The sequence below is a fragment of the Pipistrellus hanaki genome (assembly GCF_964339955.1).
Source record: "Pipistrellus hanaki genome assembly, chromosome: 2".
NCBI lineage: Eukaryota > Metazoa > Chordata > Mammalia > Chiroptera > Vespertilionidae > Pipistrellus > Pipistrellus hanaki.
In genome coordinates, this window is record NC_140504.1 from 187,759,601 (window position 1) to 187,786,613 (window position 27,013).

Here is a 27,013-nt window from a genome sequence, read left to right on the forward strand (position 1 = left end):
AACAACCTGCGTCATTTTTTCCCCTCAAAATGAAAAGCTCATCAGGGGAAAAGAAACACTTGCAGGCAAAAGACAATGTTGATAAAGGTCCCTATCCTTGTTTTTGTAACACTTTTCAGGTATTTTCTCTCTGCCCCGCAGCCCTTCTGCTTATCCTGTCTCACAGAGGAGAACACAAAGGCTGCGGGTCCGTGCCTGCCCAAGGTCACGCAGCTAGTCAACGGCAGAGCCGGGGGGGGGGGGGGGGGGGGGGGGGGGGGGAGGGAAGGTTTCAAGCCAGGTCTGCAAGGCCCAGGTCAAGGAGAGGCCGTGGGTAGGGGAGAGGGTAAGGCTGGGGGCTGCCAAGCAGGGCAGGGAGGAGGAGAGGGAGAGGCTGGGAGCTGGGAAGTCTGAGCTGGAGCCAGAAGATCAACGTGTGTGTACCTTCCCCCAACCCTGCCACCCCCTCTACTGGCTCAATGCCCCCCTCCCAGTCCAAAAGATTAAAAACCCCATTACGCCCCATGGTATCACAGCCATCATGCTCTCAGCGAAACTGCCTCTAGCTCATTACAGATGCGGGGCTGCCATTGGGAGAAAGGAGGCAGGGCCCCCCACAGTGTGGCCAGGCTGGGGCTCCTGATGGGCAGGGGCCAGTAGGGGTGCAGGTAGGAAAGGAGAGGCCACGGGATATAAGGATATGAAGACAAACTTGGAGAAACTGAGGCAGGGGCACATTCACAATCAAACCCATAGATATCTGAAGAGAGTCAGGAAAACAGGCTTGGGTGGGGGAAGGAACTCCAGGGCCACCCTCCTGCTACCCCCGGCAGAACTTCCGGAGACCGAGCAGGGGAGGGGGCAGAGTTCTTCTGAAGGAAGTTCCCAGAATTCCCCTCCCCGGCAGCTGACGGGAAGTGGTAGGTCACACAACACCCACCACACATGCCCTATCTCGCCACACCTCAGGGCCTTTGTCCATCCTTTAAAGGAGAATTTAAATTCTCCTTCCACCCATCCAACTCCTCCTCACTCTCCAGAGCCCAACTCAAACACCGCCTCCTCCTTGAAGCCACCGTAGATTCCCCCACCGGAGAAGATGCCTGCTTCCTCGTGTTCTCAAAGCACGTTGCCTGGATGGAGCTCATTTCCGGGAGGATCGTGCTCTGTCCTGTCCCCCAGGTGTCCGGGTCCTCTGCTCGTCCGGCAGTCACGTGAGGCCAAACCCCAGCTTTCCCAGGTGCCCCGCGTCAGCTCAAAGGGCACGGCTTCCAAGAAGTCTTTCCGTGTCCCCTGACGGAAGCGGATCTTCCTTTCCGTCTCTATTGTTGCACCCCATGCTTTCTCCCTTTCACGCATTACAGTCTGTGTTCAATTTGTTCATTAGCTTTTCCTCTCACCACCTTCCCTTTCTTTGCCCACTCAGCGTGAAAACTCGGGGAGGGCAACGAATGCCTGGGTCTTGTTCACATCTGTACCTCTCAGCACGGGCATTGCCTCGCTCCCGGGCGGCCCTCGGGAAGTGTCTGTGAGAGGGCTGAGTGGTCCATGGAGGGTACACAGCACATGCCTGCTGAATGGTGATTGGCTTCTCCAGGCCCCTCTCCTTCTCATTGTGCCCTGCACACAGGAGGCACAGAGGATGCTGGGCCGATGGACTCAGTTAGTTCTGCAAACCACTCCGCCCACTGGGACCTCCCACCCTTCACCAGCCACCAATGCCTGCCTCTGGCCCCTCCCCACTAGGACACCTATCCCCCTCTGCCAGGAAGACTTTATCCAGCCTTATTTCCTCTCATTCGTATTAACAAAGCAATGGATTTCTCCTATCGAATTAGGTTTCAATGTTAAATGGATTTTCCCAATCAAGTTATGCTTCAATATTAAACATTAAATCACCACCCTTTCCTTCGTAGACATTCGGCTAGTGTCCCCTCTCATCCCTCAGGGTGGACGCTCCCTGGGGGGGAGGGTGGTGGAGGGACTGGGACTGTGGCCATCATCTGGCAAAGATGCGTTCCCACATCGTGTGTCCGAGCTAACAGGTGTGTCACAGAAGCATCCGAGCTGCTGGTTTTAAAATGCTGATTTGTGGCCCCACCTCAGAGCCACGGAACCAGACCTGGCGGAGACGTTTGCACCAGATCCGGGAATGTGTGTTTTAACCAACTTCCTAATGAATTCGGAGGCGCAGCAAAGGCTGAGAATCCCTAAGCCAGAGGATGAGACAGCACGTTGCTAACATCTCGGATGTGAGCTGTAATCGCCATTCCTACACAAGGAGCCATCGGGGCCCGTGCCTGCGGGACTTGGGTGGGAGCGGCCCCACATCTGGGTGGCTGCAGCACAGGCCACCGCCGCAGCTGGTGTCCTTCTGGATCCCTGAGCTCATTAATCACCCCTGACTGGCCTCGGCTCACACCCAGAGGCTGGCTGGGCCTGGGCCTGGGCCTGGGCCTTGGGTGGGCTGTAGGTCCAGGAGGAGGTGCGGAGTATAAAGGAGCCAGGTCTGGGTGCACACCCTGCCCCAGCATTACCTTGAATCCTCACTCCTTGCAAGAAGTCTGGATTCAGAGAAGCTGCCTCCGACAAGCAACCTCTAGGATGGCTCCCAAGGACCCCACCTCCTGTCATTCACGCCCAGTGTAATTCAGTCCCCTGGAGTGTGAGCTGAATTTGGTGTCTCGCTTCTAATGAAATGACTATGGCAGAAGTAATGTCGCTTTTAAGATGAGGTTGATGAAAAGACTGTGGCTTTTCTCCTAGGTACCCTCTCAAACTCTCTGGGATCCCTCGTTCTGGGGTAAGCCACGGCACATGTGCAAAGACTGTGTGGTGACGAACTGAAGCAGACAAACAGCCATGTGAGTGAAATGGAAGCCGACCCCTCCCCAGTCCAGCCTTCAGATAAACCTGCAGCCTCCAGCCCACAGCCTGATTGCAACCTCAGGAGCAACTGAGCCACAGGCCTCCAACCAAGTCACAACTGGATTCCTGACCTTTAGAAACTGTGAGATAGTAAATATTTATTGTTTTAAGCTGCTAAATTTGGGGGGGAGGGGGGAGTAACTTGTTATGCAGCAATAGATAACTAGTACACCTCCCCTCTAGGCATCCTTCTTGAAGTCCTACACCCTTCCTGAAGTCCTTGGCCTCAGCCACAGCAAACAGTGTACTGGTTCCCCTAAGGGGCCACGCTGATTCACATCCCCAGGTCTTTTGTCATGCAGACCCACCCTCCAGATGGCCTGGGCCAGCATATCTCTCTCCCAAGATTCTCAGTGTCAGTGTCACCTCCTCTGTGAAGCCTTCCCTCATTTTTTATGCCCATCGCAGCCTGAGCAGTTACTATTAAAGCACATCCAATGCACTGCCTCCCTTATTCACTTACCAGAGGCCCTATGCACAGATTTGTGCACTGGTGGGGGGGGGGTCCCTAGGCCTGCACCCTCTCGCAATCTGGGACCCCCTCGGGGGATGTCAGAGAGCGAGTTTTGGCCCGACCCCCACAGGCCAGGCCAAGGGACCCGAATACCTCTAGTATGCATATAAGATCTTTGGTTAATCTTTTCCCACCCTCCCTCCTCCCCTCTTCCCTCTGAGATTCATCAGTCTGTTCTATGTTTCCATGCCTGTGGTTTCCGCTCCTACATTGGGCACTTGCCCCCTGGTGGTCAGTGCACGTCATAGCTACCAGCCAGTGGGCTGGTCGGCCTGTCGGCCGGTTGCTTAGGCTTTTATATATAGAGACAGTCTGTCTCAATTGTGAGGTCCTGGAGGACAGGGCCCAGACAGATTCTTCTCTGTCTTACCTGATGCTTAGCACAAGGTCTGACACAGAGCAGGTGCAAGGAAGGTCTGGTGAGTGAATAAACAACAAGCAATGTGTGACTGATTCTATCCCCCAGGTCCTGCCATCACCTAAGGCTGCACAATTTCACATTCAGATATAGACACCCAGATCTGTTATCTGCCCCCAAGAAACTGGCCTTTCTCCCAACTTCCCCACGTCTGTTCCAGGACCACCACCTCCCTGCAAGCTGGAATTCCCTGCTCCCTTTGATGCCTCTCCCTCCTCCCTTTCCTGCCTGTGTCTGCATCTCATCCAATTCACTGTCAAACATCTCTTGACGCCCCTGCTCCTCTTCCCAGCACTGTGGATGCCTTCGCTGCAGCAGCTTCCTCTCAGGCCACTGTTCCTGTCTCTTGTACCTCCATTTATCCTCTCAGGGACCCTTAAAATGCCCAGAAGGTGGGAGTGGAGGGACTGACTATAGAGATGGTGGAGGTGACCGCATTTTATGGAGGTAAAAGTCATTGCAACCACCCAGGCTAGACTTCCACTGGCTCTTCAAGGCCCCTGGAAGAGGGTCCAAACTCTTAGTCAGGGTCTGACTCCGATGGGAAGCCAAGTGGACAAGGCACAAATAGGCTTCAAATCTCCTATACCAGGACCAGCACCATCACAGCTCATGTGGCAGAGTACCTGCACCAGATTCTACTCTGTTTACCTGATGCTGAGCACAAGATCCGACACAGAGCAGGTGCAAGGAAGGTGTGCTGAAGGCTGAGCTTTGTATACATCATCTCTTAGTTAGCATTTATTAAGCTCTGACTGTGTACTAGAAGCCATAATAAATGCTTTCTAGGTCTTAAGTTGCTGTATCCTCACAAGCCCCATAGGAAAGAGGCTTTCACACTCGGCCCAGGACAAACAACTCATAACTGCCAGGGCTGGGCTTGGAACCCAAGTCTGTCCACCTTCACAGCCTTCTTACCACCACCATGCAGGACCTCACAAACCCCCTATGTTTACAACCTAGGAAAGCCGTAAACTGTGCCACAGTCAAACACCACCTGTACTATTGTTTATTTAATGTTGCCCCTTAAATTAACTTAAGCAGCAAAGTATAAACACTCAGAGCATAGACACCCAGAGCTGTTTGGAAGGGGAGTTTAGAATCCCACTACCTGGGTGTAAGACTCCTGGCTCCTCCACCCTCTACACTGAGTGGCCAGATTATTATGACCTTTGAATGCATAATGATTTGGCCATTCAGTGTGTGTGTGTGTGTGTGTATGTGTGTGTGTGTGTGTGCATTAGCGGCCTGGAGCATGAATTCATGCATGGATGGGGTCTGGCCAGCCTGGCCAGGAGGAGGGGACATGGGCGGTTGGCCAGTCTGCCTGCTGGTCGAACTCCTGGTCGAGGGACAATTTGCATATTAGCCTTTTATTATATAAGATATACACTGAGTGGCCAGATTATTATGTGTTCAGAGATCATAATAATCTGGCCACTCAGTGTATATGCGAGTAAGGCTCTCTGCCTCAATTTCTTAAATAAAAAGGCACTTTCCCTCACAGGGTTCTTACGAGGATTAAATGAGTGAGACATGTCGGGTGGCCAGCACACAGTAAAAGCGGTGGTCAGGAGGCCTGGTCCACAGTAGGATCGTACTTCCCCATCGCTTTACATTGGAAGGAACCACGTGACTTGCGTTGTGGCTGGAAAGCACAGAGTGATGCGGGGTCATTTCGGGCTAAAGCCTGTGAACCACTCGCTCCTTCTGCCCTGGTGATCGTGACACCCACCCCAAACGGAGGCTCCTCCATCTGGTTGGTTCCCAGAGGGAGGAATCCCAGGCTGAACCCCGATGGGCATGGGATGGTGAGAGAGAAAAGCTTCTGTTGTTTTGTCATTTCAGCATAGCCTGGCCTATACAAAAGAAGCTCAATAAATGTTGACTTTTAAATGTGATGACCTATACATTTTCTTAAGAAGGAAACTACATCACTTCTGTTCATGAAGAAATAGAGCACCACTTAGCATCAGATAAGATCCGTATAATTATTAAAATGAGAAACATCCTCATGTGATTAAAATTTTCTTGCAACACCTCCTCCCACCCGAACCCTGCAGAGTTCATACATGTACCACCATCAAGAAATGCCGTTTAGCCCCATCGGCGCGACTCAGTGGTTGAGCATCAACCTATGAACCAGGAGGTCATGATTCGATTCCCAGTCAGGGCCCATGCCCCCAGGTTGCACGCTCAATACCCAGAGTGCGGCATGCAGGAGGTGGACGATCAATGATTCTCTCTCATAACTGATGTTACTATCTCTCTCTCCCTCTACCCTCTCTGAAATCTAAAAATATATTTTTTTTAAAAAAATGCCGTTCAAACGCCTCTGAGAAGCCAAACCACGGATGTAGATCGGGAAAGCCTCGCCAGAGTGCCTCCCGGTTGGTCAGCTCCAGGTCCCTGCCCTTGCCAGCCTGACCTCCCCGAGGCCAGGCCCGATACCCACTCCACGCATCTGCAGAGGCGCCCGTCCCGCCGCGGCCCTTACCTCGGCAGACGGTGCCGTTCTCCACAGCCTCGAAGCCCGCTTTGCACATGCAGCGCCCGATGGGCACCAGCCACTCGCCGTCCCCGTTACAGTAGAGCTTGATGGGCACGTCCACCTCCTCGGCGTTGGCGATGCAGCTGCCGCGGGCAGCCACCAGCGAGGTGCTCTCGGCCCCGGACAGCGTCTCCTGGAAGACGGCGCCGTTCTGGATGACGCGGGGGCACTTGCGGTAGAAGACGCGCACGGCGATGAGGGACATGCAGCCGCCGTAGTCCTGGAAGGCCAGGTAGAAGCCGCTGCGGGACACGGGCCCGAAGCTCCTCACCTCCGTGTTGATCTTCATGACGCGGCCGCCCAGGTCCACCTGCGAGAAGCTCTCGTCGGCCGCGATGGTGTCCACCTTCACCCACGGGTTCTCCATCCAGTTGGGGAAGGTCTTGGTGGCCGAGTCGAAGTCGGCCTCGTAGTAGTAGAGGTTGAAGGTCTCCTTGCAGGAGCCGGGCACGCTGGGGATGCTGCTGCAGTCCCGCACCGAGAACTTCATCTCCACGTGGATGCGGTGGGCGCCGCGGCGCCGGATGAACTTGGTCCGCAGCCAGTTGTTCTGGCTCGACTCGAACACGTTGCAGACCTGGTAGGTGCGGATCGTGTTCATGTTCTCGTCGTAGCCGCTCACCTCTTCCCACTGTGGTGGGGGAGACACGCTCGTCAGGTGGGGGAGGGAGGGGCTCAGCCCGAGGAGCACCCAAAGAGAAAAGACATACCCCCTCCCCCCCACCTTAGGGAACCCTCCAGTCTGAAGGGGAATAGACAGGTCTCCTAGAAGCAGGGGCCTCCTAGTCTGATGGGGGAGGCACAGACTCTACCTTAGGCGTCTTCCACTTTGATGATGGATTCAGGACCCCTCCCATCACAGAACTCCCTAACAGAGGGGGAGACTTGGCCTTGGGAATTCTTCAGTCTATGAGGAAGGCAGGGCTCTCTGATGGGCAGGGCGCATACTCTGCTCTTGGTATCCCCTAGTCCCGTGGTCGGCAAACTGCGGCTCTCGAGCCACATGCGGCCCTTTGGCCCCTTTCGTGTGGCTCTTCCACAAAAATACCACGGCCTGGGCGAGTCTATTTTGAAGAAGTGGCGTGAGAAGAAGTTTAAGTTTAAAAAATGTGGCTCTCCAAAGAAATGTCAATCGTTGTCCTGTTGATAATTGGCTCTGTGGACGAATGAATTTGCCGACCGCTGCCCTAGTCAATGTGGTAGAGGCGGCCCAGGGGTTCACTGAGAGCAGACAGGCTGCGTGCTCGGGGAGCTACCAGTCTGACGGGGAGACCGTTCTGCCTGTTGGGAATTCCCTGCCTGACCAGGGAGGCACAGTCTGTGCCCTCGGGGGCTCCCTGTCCGAGGGAAGAAGAGCCCTTACCCCTGTGACTGGGAAGACAGGACCCCACCCTGTCCTGGTCAATAAGAGGCTCAGATGGTGCCTGGAGGGAGACCTCCTGCCCGTGCTGCCCGGGGCAGGTGCTTCAGCAACCCACCGGGCCAGCCTGGGCTCTCACAGCCAGCCGAGCGCTCCAGGCCTCCCTCCTGGAGGGGCCGAGTTGGGCCACGGAGCGTTGGAACTGGGTGGGCCCGGGACCCATACTCTCTCCTCACAGACCCTCCAAGGCCCCGCCCCTTGCACTGCTGAGCCTTGGCGCACAGGTTTGTGCCCTCCTTGCCCACCCTCTCATCTTCTCTCCATCCTCCTGGGACCTCTTGCAGCAGGCTCTCCGTCTGGCTGCAGTGTTTGCATCCACGGGGGGCCACCTGCCTGGGCAAGTGCTGGGCACCCTCCGCCTCTTGGTCTGGTCTCCTCCATGGGCCTGAGAGCGTGCTGAGGTAGCTACCGTTCCCCTCCTTCTCTTGTGTCCCCTTGGTGGTGGGCTGGCCTTACCTGGCAGACACCCGAAAGGGTAACCCCCAAAGAACCCCACAAGCAGAATACCCTCACCCACCGTAGTGGTCGGCAAACTCGTTCGTCAACAGAGCCAAATAGCAACAGTACAATGATTGACATTTCTTTGGAGAGCCACATTTTTTAAACTTAAACTTCTTCTCGCACCACTTCTTCAAAAACAGACTCTCCCAGGCCGTGGTATTTTGTATAATAAGAGCCACACTCAAGGGGCCAAAGAGCCGCATGTGGCTCGAGAGCCGCAGTTTGCCGACCACGGAACCCACCCCACCGGCCCAGGAGCTGGGAGCTGACAGGGTTTCGTTCCTTTGTCATGTTTCTCACACGTGGTGCGCATGGTCACCCCCATTTTACAGATGAGGGAGTAGAGGCCAGAGAAGGGAGGTCTCCTGACCCAGGTCACCCAGACCCAGACCCAATTACTAGCTTGCCCATGCTGCCTCGACAGGGCCCCGGGGTTTTGTCCCAGCTCTGCCAACCGGATGTGCGGCCTTGGGCAAGTCACTTTCCCTCTCTGGGCCTCTATTCCCCCAACTGCCCAACAGGACTGCGGTGGGGGTGGGAGAATTGTCGCATTCGATGGGTGTCCTTTGTCTGTCTCCCTGTGATGCTCTGGGCCAGGTCTGCACGGGGCGGGCGGTAGCAGCTGGCCTGGGGAGGGCCGATGCTGGGGAGGGCCGATGCTGGGGAGGGGGAGTGTGCGTGGGGAAGGCCGAGCTGAAGCCTGCTGGCCCAGCCTCTCCTTCCGCGCCGGCTCTGATGCTCCTTATATTGTGTTTAATTTATTTTTTTTTTTTCCTTTTTGGTGGCACCATGTGACAAAGTCAGCCCCTTGTTACAACCACTGCTCTTCTTCAGAACTTAATTAGAGCACTTAATTAGAGCACTCTGCCTTTCTCCCCTCTCTCTAATTAACATGCGGAGGCCCTGCAGCCTAAACACCCCAAATAATTGCGTCCGGGGCCCTGCAGCCCAGCCTGGCCTCATTACCGGCAGGGTGGGGCCGTGGGCCCTGCCGCTCCGCAGATGGAAAACTGGCGACAAGAAAGAGCCACAGAAAGAAGCCTGACCCGGGGCCCTGCCTATTGAGCTCGGGCCTTCGGGGGGGAGATGGCAGGGGTGGGTGGGGGAGAGGCAGGGATGGGATATGCGGCTCCATGGGCAGCAGCTGAGTCCCAGCACGGAAGCTGGGGTGGGGGAAGGGAAGGGATGGGCTGTGGGAGCCCAGAACCTTCCCCGGAGGCCAGAGGGATGAGGAGGGAACGGTATTGAGAATGATGATGGCTACAATGATGAAGGGGATATTTATTCTAGCTCCTCCCTATTGGGAGCCCACTCCACGCCCAGCCCTGTGCCAGATACTCTGCAGGAAAAGCTCACAAGAGTCCCGTGAGGAAGGCATTCTTATCCCCGGGTGAGAGATGAGGATACCCGAGTTCAGAGAGGCTACAGCACTGGCCCCCAACCAGCCAGTGCGAGGGGCAGAGTTGGGAGAGAATTACCCCACAGCCTGTATGCAGGTGCTAGGCTGGTTGGGGCGGGGAGAAAGAGGGATCTGGAATCGTGCCTGATCTTGCCCCAGGGGGGGCTGCAGACCACCTGAGCTCAGACCACCGAATGCAAGGTGTTATAGGGACCCAGAGTTATAGGGAACCTTGTGTTATAGGGACCCAGAGAGGGCCCAGAGGATTCGATATAAACCTGAGCCCTGCCCCTTACTAGCCTCAGGGCCCCTGTCAAGTGGCTGCGACGCTCTGAGCCTCGGTCTCCTCACCTGTCCAATGGAGCTCGTTCCTTCCCCGGGGAGTGGAGAGGGTGTGTGAAAAGGTGCTGGACACAGTATCTGACCTACCCTGGGTGCTGATGTAATGACAGGCCACTCCCCTCATCTGGAAAAGGGGGCAGTGCAAGTACCTACTTCTGAGCTTCCCCCCGAGGACTCCATGGGACAGTGCAATGCATCCAGGACGTTGTCATGGTAACGGAGACTCCACTCATGGTGGAGGTCCCGGTGGGTGGGGCAATGAGAGGCTTGGCCTCAGGCTCTGAAGGAGGGAAAGGGGCTGGAGTGTGAGGGGGCATCCAGGCCCTGCCGCAAAACCCCAGGTGTCCTGGGGGACCAGGCAGGGTTTGAAGGACCACGGACTCACCCCTGAAGGAGGATGCACGATCCAGCCGAGCTCTGCCGTCGCCGTGGTGGAATCCATCAGCGTCTCTGTGGGGAGAGCGAGCGGTCACCAACCACCCAATGCACTGAACAGGTTTCAACCGGCCCCTTTCAAGCATTCATTCAATGAACACACCCTGATGGCTGTCCTGCACCAGGCCCCATGCTGGTGCCCTGAAGAGGAAACAACCAATAGGAAGACCCTACGGTGGAACAGATCACAGTCTGATAGGACGTGAGGTCTGAAGACACCCAGCTATGAGGGTGTTGGTGGAGAGACCTAGAGAGAGACCTGGAAAGTCACAGCCTGATCTTTCCCGCCACCTCGCTCAGGGAGGGGGTGAGAGGCATGTCAGCGGCCACGCTCCCCTAGGTGCCCGAGGCAGACATCACCAATCCATCGCTACACACCACGGCGGCTTGATGTGTCCCACCACAGGGCACCAGAAACTGACCCCTGCCTCATCATAGCCTATCCCTGGTGCAGGCCAACCGCCTCGCTTTACACATAGGACAACGGAGGCACAAAGAAGGTGGGGAGAGACTTCGTAAGGATCACACAGGGACCTGCCTCCTATGCGGTCAACTTATAGACACTTCGTTTGAGGGGGATTGGGAGGGAGGAGAGTGGGGGCAGGGTGCTCAGTGTCCAGGCTGCTCTGAAGGTCGAAATGGGAGTGACAAGGTCTTGAACTAGGGCTGGGACACTGGGGATGGAAGGTGGGAAACAGAGGAAGCACTTAGCTAGAGGTGGCCCCAGTCAGGGAGGGTGCAGCAGTGACCCATGACCACGCGTGGCTTGTGTTTCTGGCCACTGTGTCCCCTGGGGGCTGGCGATGGGGAAGGGGTGTGTGTGTGTGTGTGTGTGTGTGTGTCAGGGACAGTGGGATCCCAGTGCCAAGGGCATCTTTTGATGGCAAATTGGAGGTAATTCTATTGTGCTGCTTTGGAGCTGAAAAAAAAAAAAGGGTTCCTTTTCACACTCCGAATGCTACAGATTTTTTCTTCCTGGAGAGAACAAGGGCTGAACTTTTAACCTGTTTTCTCTCGTCGGCCTCAGCCAGGGACGCGCCAAGCCGGGCTCCCTGCCTGGGCCCGAGGAACAGCTGCGAGGAGCTGTGTCACACAGGGAGAGGAGAGGCTGCTGGGGATGAGGAAGGGGATGGGGTGCAAGCCCGCCCAGCAGGGGGCCCCACCCCTGCATTCCTGAGCTGACCCAGAGGCCAAGCTCTAGAAGATTCCAAAGCCCAGAGGAGGGACTGTGGGCTGGCATCCTCATTGTACCATGGACACGCGGACCCAGAGAGGGCGAGCAACTTACCAAAGGCGAACACCAAAGGCTGGCGCTCAACCCCTGGACTCCTAGGGAGCTCCGGCCAGGGTGCCCGCTACCCCCTCTGCCTCCCACATCTGGACCAGCCTGGGGCTACCCCTCTGCCTCCCACATCTGGACCAGCCTGGGGCTACCCCTCTGCCTCCCACATCTGGACCAGCCTGGGGCTACCCCTCTGCCTCCCACATCTGGACCAGCCTGGGGAGGATTTCAGAAGGACTGGAGGTCAAGGGCGGCCAGGTTCACGGACGAGAATGGTCTAAGAGGGAGTGGGAAGTTCTCAAAAGGCAGGAACCGCCTGTTCTCCCTTCTCCCCACCCCAGTTCTGGGCTTTGCCTGGAAGCCAATCTCTGTGAAAGCTGCTCCCCTCGGGGCTGTGGCAGGAGGGGCATGGTGAGCTCCCCCGAACCGCCCCCCCCCCCCCCATTCCCGACCCTGCTGGGCCTTTTGCTTTTCAATGTTGACACGTCCCTTCACCCTCTGGAAAAGGGGATGGGAGGTTGAGACTTCAATCCTAATGACCCTGCTCTGCCACCTGCTTGCTTGGTAACCTTGGGCCTGTAGCCTTTCTAAGCCTCGGTTTCCTCACCTGGAGACCAGCATGGTCCCTCCCGAGTGTGGCCGGGAGGACTGAGCGCTAAGGGGAGTGGATTAGCCTGGAGCCCAGCACAAAGCCTCTCCCCCAGAGCTCCCCAACCTCCCACCCCGAGACTGTGCTTGCCAACATCTGACAAACATCAGCCTGTGGCTGATGGGCACGGCCTCCGGGAGCCCGCCCCGGTCTGTCCAATGCTGCTTTCCTGGACGCTGTGAGCTCCCTTCGCTCCTCTCAAACCCAGCCCAGAAGTCAAACTCACTCCCCCAGGGAATGGAATCAGGAGTCCTGGCCCCAGGAAGCTGGGCGGGTTCAGGAAGCCAAGTCCGATTTCACCAGCATCCCTTCTCCCCCCCCCCCCCCCCCAACATCCGCTCCTCTGATCCCAAAATCCACAAAGGGAGAGAACTCCTGTCTGAAGATTCTGAGGAGCCAGCAGCCCTCACCAGCATTTTCACCACCATGCCGAGGGAGTGCTGCTGATCCTGTCCCATTTCACAGATGGAAAAACAGAGGCTTCCAAAGGCTCAGGACTCACCCAAGACCACACACATCTATCCATTCATGAGCTATGCTCCAGCTGCACAGAACGGGCAGTGCACTCTCCGACGCCAGTACCTCACACCTCACACATACCGTTTCCTCTGATCTCCCCCCACACCGTCTCTGCCCACTCTAATTCTCCTCATCCCCGAAGTCTCCCCTCAGGGAACCTCCTCTGGGGAGTCCTCCTGAGTCCGCCCCAACCATATCTCTGTCCCAGCATTTGCAGGTCTCCTGAACTGGAACCACCCCTGTTTGCCAGGTTCTTCCAATGGTGGGTGCTAAGGCTCTGGGTCTGGGGTGCCCCAGCACAGGGCCTAGCACACAGTAGGCCTTCCTCTATTACGTAGGAAACCCCCCATCCTCCACCCCCAAAACTGTAGGAATTGAACACATGCTAGTGTTTGGCTCCATCAGGACAACATTCACGGCTTCAGCCGTTTCCACCTACCACCTGTATTTATTCAGTTACTGTGTTCCTTCCAGTTGGCCTTTTTCTTAAATGCATTTTAAAGAGGAAAAAGTAATCATTTTCATAAGAGGGAACGTCAACATCACTTGCCACACGAAGGAACGTAAATGCAAGATCATTACAATTAAAAATGCCTGGACTGGTTAGTACACCACCCACCGCCATTTCACTTCCCAAACCGTCTCTGAAGCGCTGGAAATGTCCCCAACCGTATCCCCATCCCCGGTGACAAGGCCAATCCCTCGTGCAAGGGAAGCTGCATGCGTGCCCCCACTCTCCTCCCTTTAACGCCCCCAGACCCCAAACTAAGTGTCTAGAAGTTTACCCGGCAGGAGGCAGGTCCCTGTGTGATCCTTAGGAAGTCTCCCCCCGCACCCCCCTTCTCTGTGCCTCAGCTAGCGATGTTCCTGATGAGTCACCGCACGGTGTGACAAAGATTGCGCGGTGGACGTGCCCCGTGCTCTGTGGGTTAAAGGAACCGGGAGTGGGAAGCGAGGAGGAAAACACCCCGTGTAGGGACAGCTTCCTGGAGGAAGGGACTGAATGGAGGCTAGAAGACCGAGTTAACAGGAAGTCAGGCCCTGGCAGGGTAGCTCAGCTGATTACAGTATCAATCCATACACCGAAGATCGCAGGTTCAATTCCCAGTCAGGGCTCACGGCACCTACCTAGGTTGTGGGTTTGATCCCTGGTTGGGGTGCATGTGGGAGGAGATCAATCGATGTTTCTCTCTCTCTCTCTCTTCCTTCCACTCTCTCTAAAATTCAACAAAAGCATATCCTCAGGTGAGGATTTAAAAAGAAGAAGAGGAAGAAGAGGAAGTAGAAGGAAAGGAAGAAGAAGAGGAGGAAGAAGAGGAAGAAGAGGAAGAAGAGGAAGAAGAGGAAGAGGAAGAAGAAGAAGAAGAAGAAGAAGAAGAAGAAGAAGAAGAAGAAGAAGAAGAAGTAGTAGTAGTAGTAGTAGTAGTAGTAGTAGTAGTCAGAAAGGCTGAGAGGGAAAGGTAAGGTGAGCGTAGCCTGGCTTGTGGGAAGGGCGGGGCGGGGCCTGGTGAGGCCTGGAGGTGGAGCTGGGCTGCCCAGTAAGGGTCAGGGGCTCTCCGAGGCCTCCTTGTGGGACTATGTCTCCCACCCACACCCTTGCCAGCCTCACGAGTCCCACCCACTCTCCTCTCCACTCTCCCCCTCCCCCAACACTGCCCTTTCCCTGGCCTCCGGACACGCCCGCCTTGGCTAGCCCTGTGGAAAGTCCAGTTTCCAAGCCTTGGACGCTGCAACGGACACATGAGAAAACCGAGGCCGTGCGCACAGATTCTCAGCATCCGAGCGACAGCCTCCGGCCGCCGGCCCAGAGCGCGCTCCTCGGCGGGAAGCAGGGTTCGGGCCATGGGAGCAGCTTTGGCCCCGGCGCCACGCACCCACACCCCTCTCCTTCCTGAGCCTGCACAGAAGAAAGCAATCAGGAGGCCCTGATTGCACAGCCGCGGAGGCCCCCAGGCCCCTCCGGCGATGTGTGAACGAGCAGCGTGCATTTCAGAAATATTTGAGCTAAAAGGGGAGACACACTGAAGTCGTTAGCGTCGGGCCCAACAGCAGGGTGTCTGTGCGGGGCCCTGGAGGCAGCACAACCACCACCTCCGCCCCCCGGTTCAGGCTGGGGTGGTGGGTTGCCCTCTGCTCCCTGGTCCACCCCCGATCAGCTGTCTGACCCCCTCCTGGGACATACTTCTCTAAGGCCTCAGACACGCTTTGTCTGCACTAAAGACAGTAGGTGAGTGTTATAAAGAGGCAAGCAAGAGCTTTCATTAAGCACCTACTATGTGCTCGGCATTGAGCTGAGCCCTCTAAATATCTTTTCAGGTTTATGACAACCTGGGTGGAGGTATACATCATTAACCCCATTTTACAGATGAGGAAACTGAGGTCAGAGAGGTGAAGAACCTGTACCAGGGCACACAGGCAGGGCTAGGATTTGAACTCACATCTGTCTCATTCCCATATCTGTGCTATTTTAAAAAAATATATATATATTTTATTGAGTTTTTACAGATAGGAAGAGAGAGTGATAGAGAGTTAGAAACATCGATGAGAGAGAAACATTGATCAGCTGCCTCCTGCACACCCCTCACTGGGGAATGTGCCCGCAACCAAGGTACATGCCCTTGACCGGAATCGAACCCGGGACTCTTCAGTCTGCAGGCTGATGCTCTATCCACTGAGCCAAACCGGTTTCGGCTATCTGTGCTGTTTTTAAGATGCCACTGCTATAGCCTTAGAAAAACAAACACAAGATAAACAAAAGCACCGGGGCCTTTTGTATGTGTTTTATTCTCTGCCTGTGTGAGGACGGGAAGGGAAAAAGGGAAGGACAGGTGGGGAGTAGGGCACAGACTGTCCAGGTGAGAATCTTGGCTCCGACACTCTAGCGTGTGAATGCAGGCAAACCTGTGCTCCCCTCTGGGCCTCAGTTTCCCCCTCTGGAAAGTGGGTCCTGTGAGAATGAAGTAGCATTCTGCTGATGGGATGTCTCCCGGGCCCTCACCAAGGGGCACAGGGGGCTCTGTGTCCGACTCGCTCACCACTGTATCCACCCCCACACCGAGGACGGGCTCTGGCGCACAGCACACGCACGGGCCCACCTCACAGCAGCTGGCGATGTTTCCAAAGCCCATGTCTGATCATGTCTTAAATGAGCTCAATGCCTTCAGAGCCCCCCTGTCATCGGGATAAAATCCCAGCATCTCGACGACGCTGCCTGCCTGGCCAGCTAACTGCCTTGCAGCTGCGCGTTCCCAGGCCCCTGGGGCCCAGGCCTCCTGACTTTCCTTCTGCTCGCCGAAGGCTCTCTGTCTCCTCGGGCTTTGGTGACTTGACCATTCCAGACTTTTCTCCCTGGAATGCCTGGCCCTTCCAGCTTGGTTAACCCGGCCAAGTTCTCTTCCAAAGCTTAGCTCACAGGCGCCTTCGTCCTGGCAGCTGTCCCTGAATTCTACTGGGTTAGGGAACCCGATCATGGTCCTTCAATGAACGTCTACGGCACCGAATGTGTGCCAGGCCCTGTGCTGGGCCTGGCTGAAAGCGGCACCAATAGATTCCTGTTGGAATGAATGAATGAATAAATGAATGAGCGAACTATGTTAATCTCCTTGCCCATTTTTAAATTTTTTTTTTCTTTCTGTTTTTCTTTCTTTTGTTGTGGATCCGGAGAAACAGGTCAGCAGGCCTGTCCCTCCAGGAGCTTCCACACGAGTGCCCACCACGTGAACTTCCTGCCGGGAGAGGCGGGGTGCAGAGGCTGGCCCGGCCTGGGAGCTGGGGAACCTTGAGGGAGAAGGGATCGGCTTTGACCAGGGAATGAGCAAAGGCACTCAGAGGAGGTGGCGTGTGAGCTGGAGAAGAGGGGAAGGGTACACCGCCCAGAGGGAACGGCAGCACGGGGGGGGGGGGGGGGCGGGAAGGGGGGGCACAGAGGGATGCAACTTTAGGGGCAGCGTGGGTAACAGTGAAAACCTGGGGACTGGCGCCCAGGGGTGGGCTCTGGGCACGGGTTGAGCGGCCATGATCTCGTGTCACGGAGGCTATTTGTAAATGAGGAACTTCACGATCTCCCTTTACGGATGGAAAACTGAGGGTTGGAGCAGCTGTCGGAGGTTACCATGGCCAGGAAGCAGTGGAGTCGCATGGGCCTTGCCCCAAAGCCCGTGTGCGTGCCCGCTGCCCCACGCTGCGATGTCTGACCCAGGCCGTGGGAGCGGAACGCTTCCTGGAGGGAGGTGGTGGCTCAGGATGGAGCCAGAATAGGCAGGGCCCCGGATGTGGGGCTAAAGAGTCGGACCTTGTCCCAAGGCGATGGGGCAGCGATGGAGGGTTCCTGAAGAGGGCAGTGGTGTGGTGTTTCCTGAGAACGTGGACAGGACGCCACAGTCTGTCCTGAAGATGGACAGACACCTGGTAGATGTGCCCGGGGGTCTTTGCTCTCAAGACGGGCCAGCAACCCAAGCCCAGGCAGCAAATCAGCCTGGAGTGTAACCCCAGCAACAGATGCCACTCTGGACCCTCCCCAGCGGCTCCCGTTGCTCCCTGTCTGGGGCTCGAGGGGCTGGGGTGACTCAGACACAGGCCTGTCTACAGGACCGTGGCCTGGTGAGATGCCAGCCACAGCCCGGAGGCCAGACCCGGGCTGTGCATGGCTGGGAGCTGGAGCATTCGTTCCAAGGTTCAAATGAGAACGTCCAAGAGGAGGCAACAGGCAGGAACCAGGAAAGTTCAAGGCCATCAACAAGCTGGGTGACTTGGAGAAGTCACTTCGCCTCTCTGAGCCTCAGTTTCCTCATCTGTAAAATGGGGGTCACAACCCTATGCACCTCCTGGAGTTGCTTGAGGATCGATCCACAGAGGCGTTGGATACAAAGGGTTTTTATAACAGGCGAAGGCCGAGGACCGCAGTGGAAACCGCTAACACTCCCGGGGGCCAATGGTGGGCAGCAGCTCCATCAGTGCTGTCTCCTTTACATCCCCGAACAACCTCACGGGGAAACCAAGGCTCCGAGAGACCTGGGTCTCCCCCAAGGCCACAAGGCCAATGAGGGGCAGGGCAGGATCTGACCTCAGAAACCATCGGGCTATCCTGCCTCACAAAAGGGGAAAATAACCATGGCTGGTGTTGCTCAATGGTTAGAGTGGGTCATGTGTTTGATTCCGTATATATCCTAGGTATACATCCCTAGGTCAAGGGTATATACCTAGGTTGTGAGTTAGTTCCCGAGCCCTGGTCAGGGCGCATGCGGGAGTCAACCAATCAATGAGTCTCTAAGGGTGGAAGCTCAGGATGGAACCAGATGTGTTAGACGCCAGGCAGATTTGCTGCCTGGGCTTGGGCTGCGGGCCAGTCTTGAGCAAAGACTCCTGGGGACATGGGTGAGTCTCTCTCACATCCATGTTTCTATCTCCCCTTCTTCAACCCTCCCTTCTACTCTCTCTCTCTAAAAAATAAAAATAAAAATTAAATGAAATGGGAAAAAATATCCTCAGGTGAAGAATAACAAAAGGGGACACATCACAGCGTTCACGTACCCTGCTCTCGGTGCCAGGCCCTGGGCGAATCACTCCATGCCCTCTGCAAGGCCGGCCCTGCTATCCCCATTGCACAGATGCGGAAACTGAGGCCAGAAAAGGCTAACGGGCGGCCCGGAGTCGCACAGCCACAAAGAAGCAGAGCTGCTCTTTGGACCCCGCTCAGTCTGCCTGGGTTCAGGGAGGCCTCCGTCTGAAAGAGGGGAGGCTCGGTGCCTGACGGGGGGGCTTTTGGGGTCCCCGGCCCACGCCAGTGGGGCGCGGCGCTGCCAGAGAAGCCCTGGGCGGCTCTGGGAAGGCTGAGTGCGGATCTCCGAAGGCGAAACCGGCCAACAGGCAGCGCGTTGTTCCTCCGGCCCGGCCCCCCGCTCCGTCCTCGGGCTCCGGGAAAGGGGACCCGGCTAATGTGAAATCCTTCTGCCGCAGGTCCTCGCACACATCCCCCTCCTTGTCCTCCCGCCGCTCGGAGGCCCTTTGCTGCCTCGGTTGCCTGCCTGGAGCCTGCTCTTGTTTTCTCAGGCCGGCTCCTCCACTTGGTCCCCCGCCTGCCCGCCGCTGGCCTGGGCATCCGCCAGCGCCAGCCGCCCGGCTGAAACCCAACCCTCGGGGCCGGCCGGGCGGCTGGCTAACAGCGGGCCGCATTGTGAGGCCGGGGCTCCGGGAGGGTTCGGATTCGCTGCTTGGGGACCCACTTAACCTCCGCCAAGGACAGGATGATGGATGGGGGTCTGGGACGGGGTTGCTGGGGGTGGGGTGGGCGGTAAATGAACACCAGGGCTTCCTGGGGAAGGAAAGAGGGGAGGCGGGGACGGGAACAGCCCTCCACACACACAAGATCTCCGTTCGTCCTCGTGGCCACCCTGAGGGATGCCTGTTTGCTGCTCCCATTTTCCACAGAAGGAAACCGAAAGCTCTGAGAGGTCAGGTGACTCGGCCAAGGTCACACAGCCCGTCAGAAACGGAACCCGGGACCCTTGGCCTTGAGCCTTCCGGACACACCAGGCTGCCTCTTGCAGCTGGCACTTGCCTGAAGATTCTTAATCTTTAAAGTCCTTTTACTTCAGTGAGTCCGCAGACCTCCCCACCTTTTAGGAAGGTAATACAAGTATAATGAGGACAGCCGACATTACTAAACCCCTACTGTGGGCCAGGCGCAGTGCCGAGCACTTTTCGGCTTCATCTTATGAGACCCTAAGAGTGGCCCAGTGAGGAGGGAACCACTGCCGGGGCCATTTGACAGAAGAGGAGAGGGAACTCAGAGAGGCGGTCGCTAGCAAGACGTGGCAAAGCCGGGACCCACCCCGGACTGGCTAACGGAGGCAGGAGCCTGGCACCCTGGTGGGCACCCGTTCTGAGCGGTTGCCGAAGAGTTAGCGCCTCCCCTCGGCCAGTGGACGGAGCCCCCACCCTGCAGTCCCACCCTCGAGGTGTTCTTCCCCCTGCAACGTGGCTTGTCCTCCTGACCTGTCCGAGCCACTCAAACACGTTCTCTAAGACAGTGTTTCCCAACCTTCTCTCATGATGAGAATCACCTGGTGGAGTTGTTAAAACACAGATTCCTGAATCCCAACTAAGAAGTGCTAAACTAGAATTTTTGGGAACATATAGGTAAAATTGTATACTTAACTAGTGCTCTAAGACAGATGTTATATACAGAGCACTAAGTTAGGTATGCAATTTTACCTATATGTTCTCAAAAATTCTAGTTTAGCACTTCTTAGTTGGGATTCAGGAATCTGTGTTTTAACAACTCCACCAGGTGATTCTCATCATGAGAGAAGGTTGGGAAACACTGCTCTAAGATACATCTCAAATGCCGCCTCCCCCAGGAAGCCTTTCCTGATGACCCCGGCACCGGAGCTCCCACAGTCCTACGTGTACCTCCCATCATCCCCCTGGACGCCCTGCCCAGCGACTTCCTCTTATTCCCCAGCCCCTCACCTGGACTGTGCGCGCCCGGCAGACGGGGCCGAGCCTGGCTCACTGTGGTGGCCTTCAGCCGCTGTTAAAACCACCGTACTTCCCCCCCGGCTTACCCCGATAGTAAGTGCTCTTTCCTGCTTACACCATCAGTCTCAGCGTCTGGGTTTCTCCTCCAGAAATTATGGTCACATCAAGATGGCCCCGTACACCATATAATTCAAAGCTCTTACTCAGTGCCGACGATGCTGAGCTGTCACGTGTTGTCTCCTCTGATGCTCACAGTATCCTGTGAGCTAGAAGGATTATTATTGTCCACACTGACCCACCCACCCATCACCCTTCTACTCCCTCTCTCGCTTACTTTGATCCATCTGTCATTCCGCTCGCCCAATAGCCCACCACACATTCATCCCCCCCCCGCCCCGCCCCATACAACTAACGTGTATCCATTCATCATGCATGCATTTAACCCTGTAAACCAACTCTCTTCCTTCATCTCTTCCTCCCTTTCTTTCTAAAGATGGGGGGGGCGGGGCGCGGCGGGTGGAAATGAGCTTCAGAGAGGTTAAGCAACTTGCCCAATGTCACACAGCTAGTCAGCAGCCAATTCTGCTGAGCAAGGTACACTTTTTAACTGTGCTGCTATGTAGCCTCTGGCTTTCTCACTTTATTTTTATTTTTTTTTAATGAGACTACCATTGACCTTTAAGCATTTATTTACTTATTTTAATATATTTTATTGATTTTTTACAGAGAGGAAGAGAGAGGGATAGAGAGTTAGAAACATCGATGAGAGAGAATCATCGATCAGCTGCCTCTTGCACACCCCCTACTGGGGATGTGCCTGCAACCACGTTACATGCCCTTGACTGGAATCGAACCTGGGACCCTTCAGTCCGCAGGCTGACACTCTATCCATTGAGCCAAACCGGTTTCGGCTCTCACTTTATTTTTAACTGTCCTGTCGCATGCAGGTTTAATATGATAAGTCACCTCAAATCCTCTTGGATGTGTGTGGGTGTAAATTACACATCAATGAGTTGCAGACCATGGTAAGTCCGAGCCAGGGTCTGCCAGGTTGGAGTCAATTAGCAAGCCTGCTGCAGGACCTGCTGGGACTGGATTATTTGCCTAATTGGCATTGGTTTCTCCCAGGGAAGGACAATTAACTCAAATCCCAGAATCCAGACCACCCCTCTGCTTCTGGGCAAGATGTCAGGCATTTAGCCACATGAGACTTTACTGTGCATTCATTCACCGCTGACCCACAGACCCACTTATCCATCTATCTTTCTAATTATCCAATCCTTGCAATCATCCATAAACTATCCTGCCATCTACTCATACATCCTATTTACCCACCTGGATATTTAGCTACTAACTTATCCTCCCATCCACCCATCTGTTCACTTACCCAACAGTCCACCCACCCATCCATCTACCCATACATCCACTGACCTACCCAACCCAAGAAACTATTTATGTAGTTGTTCTGCCTTCTTGTCATGCACTCACCCATTTGCTCATCAACCCACCCAGCCACCTCTCTATCCATCTACCCTATCATTTACCCAATCCATCAGTCATTCCGCTCACCCAATAATGCACCACCCATTTGCCATCTTATAAATCTAGCATCCCACTTTGGTATCCATCCACCCATGCACTCACCCACTGGAACAACCTCCCTCTCCTTCCTTCCTTCCTTCCTTCCTTCCTTCCTTCCTTCCTTCTCATTTTTCCATCCATTTGACCATTCATTTATACCAGTCACTTATATATCTAAAAACGTGGTACCTATCCATTTAACTCCTCCCATCTAGTCAGTCTGCGTGTACTGAACACCTACTATACACCAGGTCCACGCTAGGTACCAGAGAATCAAAAATAGACATTGTCATTGGCAAAAAAGAAGAAGAAGAAGAAGAATAAGAATAAGAAGAAGAAGAAGAAGAAGAAGAAGAAGAAGAAGGAGAAGAAGAAGAAGAAGAAGAAGAAGAAGAAGAAGGAGAAAGGTACTGATTTGGGGATTTGGGGTCAAACTCGAAACCCTTCATGGTTCCCACCCCCACTTCCCAAGGACTTTCCAGGTTCACATTCTGCCTTTGGATTTGGTCCCTTGCTCAAGCTGGCATCCTGGGCTCTCCTGCTGTCTCTGGATCTGGTTCCTCTCTGCCTCCAGATAATTTGCTTCCCGGGGTCCCTTTGGCCTGTACACCTGGCTTCCCCATCGTATCAGACATGGATGTGGCTGAGGCCTGTTACACCCCACACAGGACCCGGTGAGTGAGAACAGAAGCCCAGATTCAGCCTCACCGCCACTGTGGTCCCCTGTTGCCCAGTCTGGAAGAGGGATCCCAGGCACACCTCCCCAGCAGAGGAGGGACCCCAACCCTGCCCGGGAGTCAGAGGAGGCTTTCCTGCACCCCAAATAAGGAGTAGGAGACAGGCAGGGTGGAAGGAGGGAAAGGGGAAGAACTTGGAGAAAGCGAAAGTGTGTTCCAGGCAAAAGGAGCAGCTTTTGCAAAGGCTGAGAGCAGAGAACAGCAGCCCCTGCAGGAGCTGCACCAGGGAGAAGGGAGGGCTAGGTCACAGTGGTGGGCAAACTGTGGCTCTCGAGCCACATGTGGCTCTTTGGCCCCTTGAGTGTGGCTCTTCCACAAAACAACATGGCCTGGGCGAGTCTATTTTGAAGAAGTGGTGTTAGAAGAAGTTTAAGTTTTAAAAATGTGGCTCTCCAAAGAAATTTCAATTGTTTTCCTATTGATATTTGGCTCTGTTGACTAATGTCTGTTGACTGATGAGTTTGCCAACCACTGGTCTAGGAGAGGGCTCCAGGCTCCACGAAGAACCTTGGATGTCAGGCCGAAGGGCCCAGACCATCCTGGGCCCCAGAGGAGCCGTCGAAGGGCCGGATTCAGCAGTCTTTCCGTTCTCGTGTGTAACTGACCCATTTCACAGATGAGGAAACTGCAGCCTGGGGTTCAGAAAGGTGCCGGGGGCTGCCCCAGGCCACGCTGCCAGTCAGGAGCAGAGGAAAGACCCCACCCCAGGTCTGAGGGCTCTAAAGCCCTCGCTCTTTCTGAGAGCAGCCATTGCCTTGGAATAGAGCTGTTTTCAAATTGCATGCATCCCTCCAATGTGCACGCCCCCTCCAGCTCTGCCTCTGTGGCCCTAGGCAGCGTGGGCGCCGTGACAGAGCCACCAGGGCACAGCTCTGCCCAGCGTGCCTCCCGGCTCCCTCTCTCCGAGGGCTCACCTGCCAGCCACGCCCAGCATCGCAGGGGGTTGAGCTCACAGGGCTCTGCTGGGGCGTCTCCTCACGTGTGAATGCTTTACAGGAGAGTGGCCCAGCAATTTCCCATCACTGCCTGTCTGACCGGAGCCTCCGTGTCTTCATCATTAGTGACTTTTTACCCCCTACCCCTCTCCTCCTACTGGGAGAGGCGACACCAGACAAAGAGCTGAGCTTCTGACATGAGCTGCTGGGGCGCAGGACACGGCTGGGCACAGAAGGGTTAGCGATGGCAGGAAGGAACAGGACTCTCGAGGGAGCCCGTAGGGTGGAGAAGACACTGGAGGAAGGGCCCCCAGAGCCAGGTGCAGGGAGGAGACTGGCCAGGAGGGGAGGGCATACCACCCACTACCCCGGGCATCTCCACCATGGCGGGCACCTCCTCTGTGCCAGGCGCTGTGACAAGCAACAGGCATCCAGGATCACATCTGAGTTCACCTAAGCCTCCCCAAACCCTTCAAGGGATGTAACCGGATTCCCGTTTTGCAGATAAGTAAACCGAGGCTCAGTGAAGACAAGTTCGTGGGCCAAGACCCCCTGCAAGTTGGTGGGGAAGACAGACTTTGATTTCTGACCTCAGGGAGCTCTGTGGGAGTCTACAGTCCCAGGTGGGGGCTGGAGCAGGTGGTGAGGCCAAGAAGCGGAGAGGGGCTGCCAGGCCTGAGGGTGGCAGCATGGAGCCAGGGAGGAGGCGTGGCCTGATCCGGAGGTGGGAGGCTGTTGCCAGGGAGGGGGAACGGGCAGGGAACAAGGCCACCTGGCACCCCGTCTGGCTCTCCCACCACAATCTGTGGGGGCCCCGCAGCTGAGAAGTGTCAGGAAGAGGATGCTGCATGCTCCAGAGGAGGTCAGCCACCAAGCTTCGGGGGGGGGCAGGACCCCTCCGCCTCCCCTGAGATGTTACAGGGCCGGGCCAGTGCTGCCCTGGGAATGAGCAGCTGGAGATGCTTCCATCGCCGTCAGATCAGCCTGACGTTCAAGGCCTGCCGTGGGCTGGCCCTGGTCTCTGACCCGGACTGCACCTCCCTCCACCCCAGGGGGCCCGTCTGCTCACGGCCAGCCCACACCTTCTTGTCCCCCACTGCCGGGCCTTTGCTCCTGGCCATCCCCTTGCTGGGAGCATGGCGGGCAGGCAGAGCAGCAGGAGCTAGGCCCAGAGTAGGGAAGAGAAGTTCCTTAAATGTGCCAAACACTCCTATGGCCTCCTTCGCCTACCCAAGCCGCTTCCCCAGCTCAGGATGCCCACCTTCTTTACCAAGAACATTCCTCTTTATCTTTTAAGACTGAGCTCAGGCACCTCTTCTTCCAGGAAGCCTTCCCTGATTACTCCCCTTCCTCCCACCCTCCCCACACACACTTCCCAGGTGGGTTTAGATGCCCCTTGCCTGGGTCACTCCTCTCCAGAGCCTATCCTAGACTGGTGTTAGAACAGGGACAGGAGTCCTGCAATCCTGGCTTCCCAAGCTCAAGGACAGATCTTGTCAGACAACAAGCAAGTAGCCTGTGTCAAGCCCACAAACACTCCGGGCCAGGCCTGCCTTAGAGCTGAGCCAAGAGCAGCCTTCCCAAGCTGCTGGCTGGCTGAGCCATGAGGCTGGTTCACCTAGGACAGTGGTTGGCAAACCTCGGCTCGCGAGCCACATGAGGCTCTTTGGCTCCTTGAGTGTGGCTCTCCCACAAAATACCACGGCCTGGGCGAGTCTGTTTTGAGGAAGTGGCCTTAGAAGACGTTTAAGTTTCAAAAATTTGGCTCTCCAAAGAAATTTCAATCGTTGTCCTGTTGATATTTTGGCTCTGTTGCTGAATGAGTTTGCCGACCACGGCCCTAGGAGACCACAGGATCACTGGCCGCAGCCCCGGGCCCTGATCAGCCCACACTGGAGCTCCTCCTTACCAGAAATTCTGTGGGAGTGGCGGCGTGGCAGAGGCAGTGGCAGCAGCGTGGGGTGAACCCAGCAGACCCACTGATGCTGGAAATAGGCTCAGGAATTCCTGCTCTAATGGAGAGACTGGGTCTGGAACCTCAAGCATCTCACCACGCTGGCATGCACCCCGCTGGGATGGGCTGCTCCCCTGACGGGGTTAAGGTATTTACTGGGTGGCCCTGTCCCCTCATGGTGACTGGTACACCTGACCTCTTCCCTGCTGGCCTTCTCCTCCCCACACCTACCCCAGGTCTGCGGCCTCAGTGACCTCATCTGGGAAACGGGAACACTAAACAGGCCTCACTCCCTGGTATGGATGCAAAGCTCAGCTCAAGGCCTCGCACAGTCAGCTCGGGTGAGCTGCGTACCGCAATTTTTATCAAACCTCATACGGAGAGCAATGGCACTGAGAACAGAGCCAATCTCTGCGATGGATGGGGTGGGATGGGATGGGCAGCTGCATAGGAACAGGGACGAGGTCATAATCCCCACTTCCAGCTACCGAGGACCTACTGTGTGCCGGGGACTGTGCCAGCTACTTTCCACACGTGATGCCGTTGGGTCCCCTGGTAACAGATCCGAACACTGAGGCTCAGAGAAGGGCAGGGACCTGCCGGGGGGCCCCCGGGGAGTTGGCAGCACTGGGATCCTGAGCGCCGTCTGGGGCTTCCTGCTGCCTCCAATTGACGCTCAGGAAGTCCCCGGGGCCGGGCCTGGCGGGGAGCATTAACGTGGCCTTATTTAAAGTTGCAATTATCTGTCCCATTTCCCGCTGCTTACAACCCAGCTCTCCGGGGAGGCGGGGAGACCCTGACGGAGGCTGCCGGGAGCAGGGAGTTTGTGAGGCATCGTCTCCGAGCCCGAGCCTGAATGAGCAGGGGGGACGCGGGCTCTCTCCCGGCCCCTGGGCCTCTCGCCCCGCTGCCCTGCCCCACGGAGCTGGCCCGGCGCCGGGAGGGGCTTCCCGAGGTGGGCCGGCTCCTTGTCGGTCCCACAGAAGCTGCGAAGGGGTCAGACCAGGGGCTGAGGTGTAAAAAGAGCATCCAAGGTAGAGATGGGACCTGGAGGTGGGTCACCCAGGGTAGACTGAGGCAGCCTGGGGGCTGGTCCCAGATCCCATGGTGAGGCAGCCTAAAACTCAGTGACCCAGACTGGGAGAAGGGTCCCAGGAAGCTCTCCGAGGTGGGAAGATGGGACTGGGGAAGGACCTGGAGATGGAGCAGAGGGTCACTGCCCGCAGACATCAGCTCGGGGTTCTCAATTGGCTGGTGCCTCCCGAGGTCCTGAGAGGGGACAGACCCTCAGGCAGGAAGGTGTGGACTATGGGTCTGCATAGGCTACTCAGTGGCCAGATTGTCTGGCTCCCAGTCCCATCCTACCCCCTGGGACAGGATTCTTTAGGCC

At 56.1% G+C, this 27,013-nt stretch overlaps 1 protein-coding gene across 3 annotated transcripts in view; it reads right to left on the reverse strand.

Moving 5' to 3' along the window:
- EPHB2 (EPH receptor B2) overlaps nt 1-27,013 on the reverse strand; it is a 182,561-nt gene that overhangs the window by 104,584 nt on the left and 50,964 nt on the right. For all 3 annotated transcript variants that reach the window (XM_084874874.1, XM_084874873.1, XM_084874872.1), the window contains exons 2-3: nt 10,438-10,502; nt 6,337-7,021 (exon numbers count right to left, since the gene is read on the reverse strand). In XM_084874874.1, coding sequence (XP_084731000.1) covers nt 6,337-7,021; nt 10,438-10,502 — 750 coding nt within the window. The remainder of the gene's footprint in view (nt 1-6,336; nt 7,022-10,437; nt 10,503-27,013) is intronic.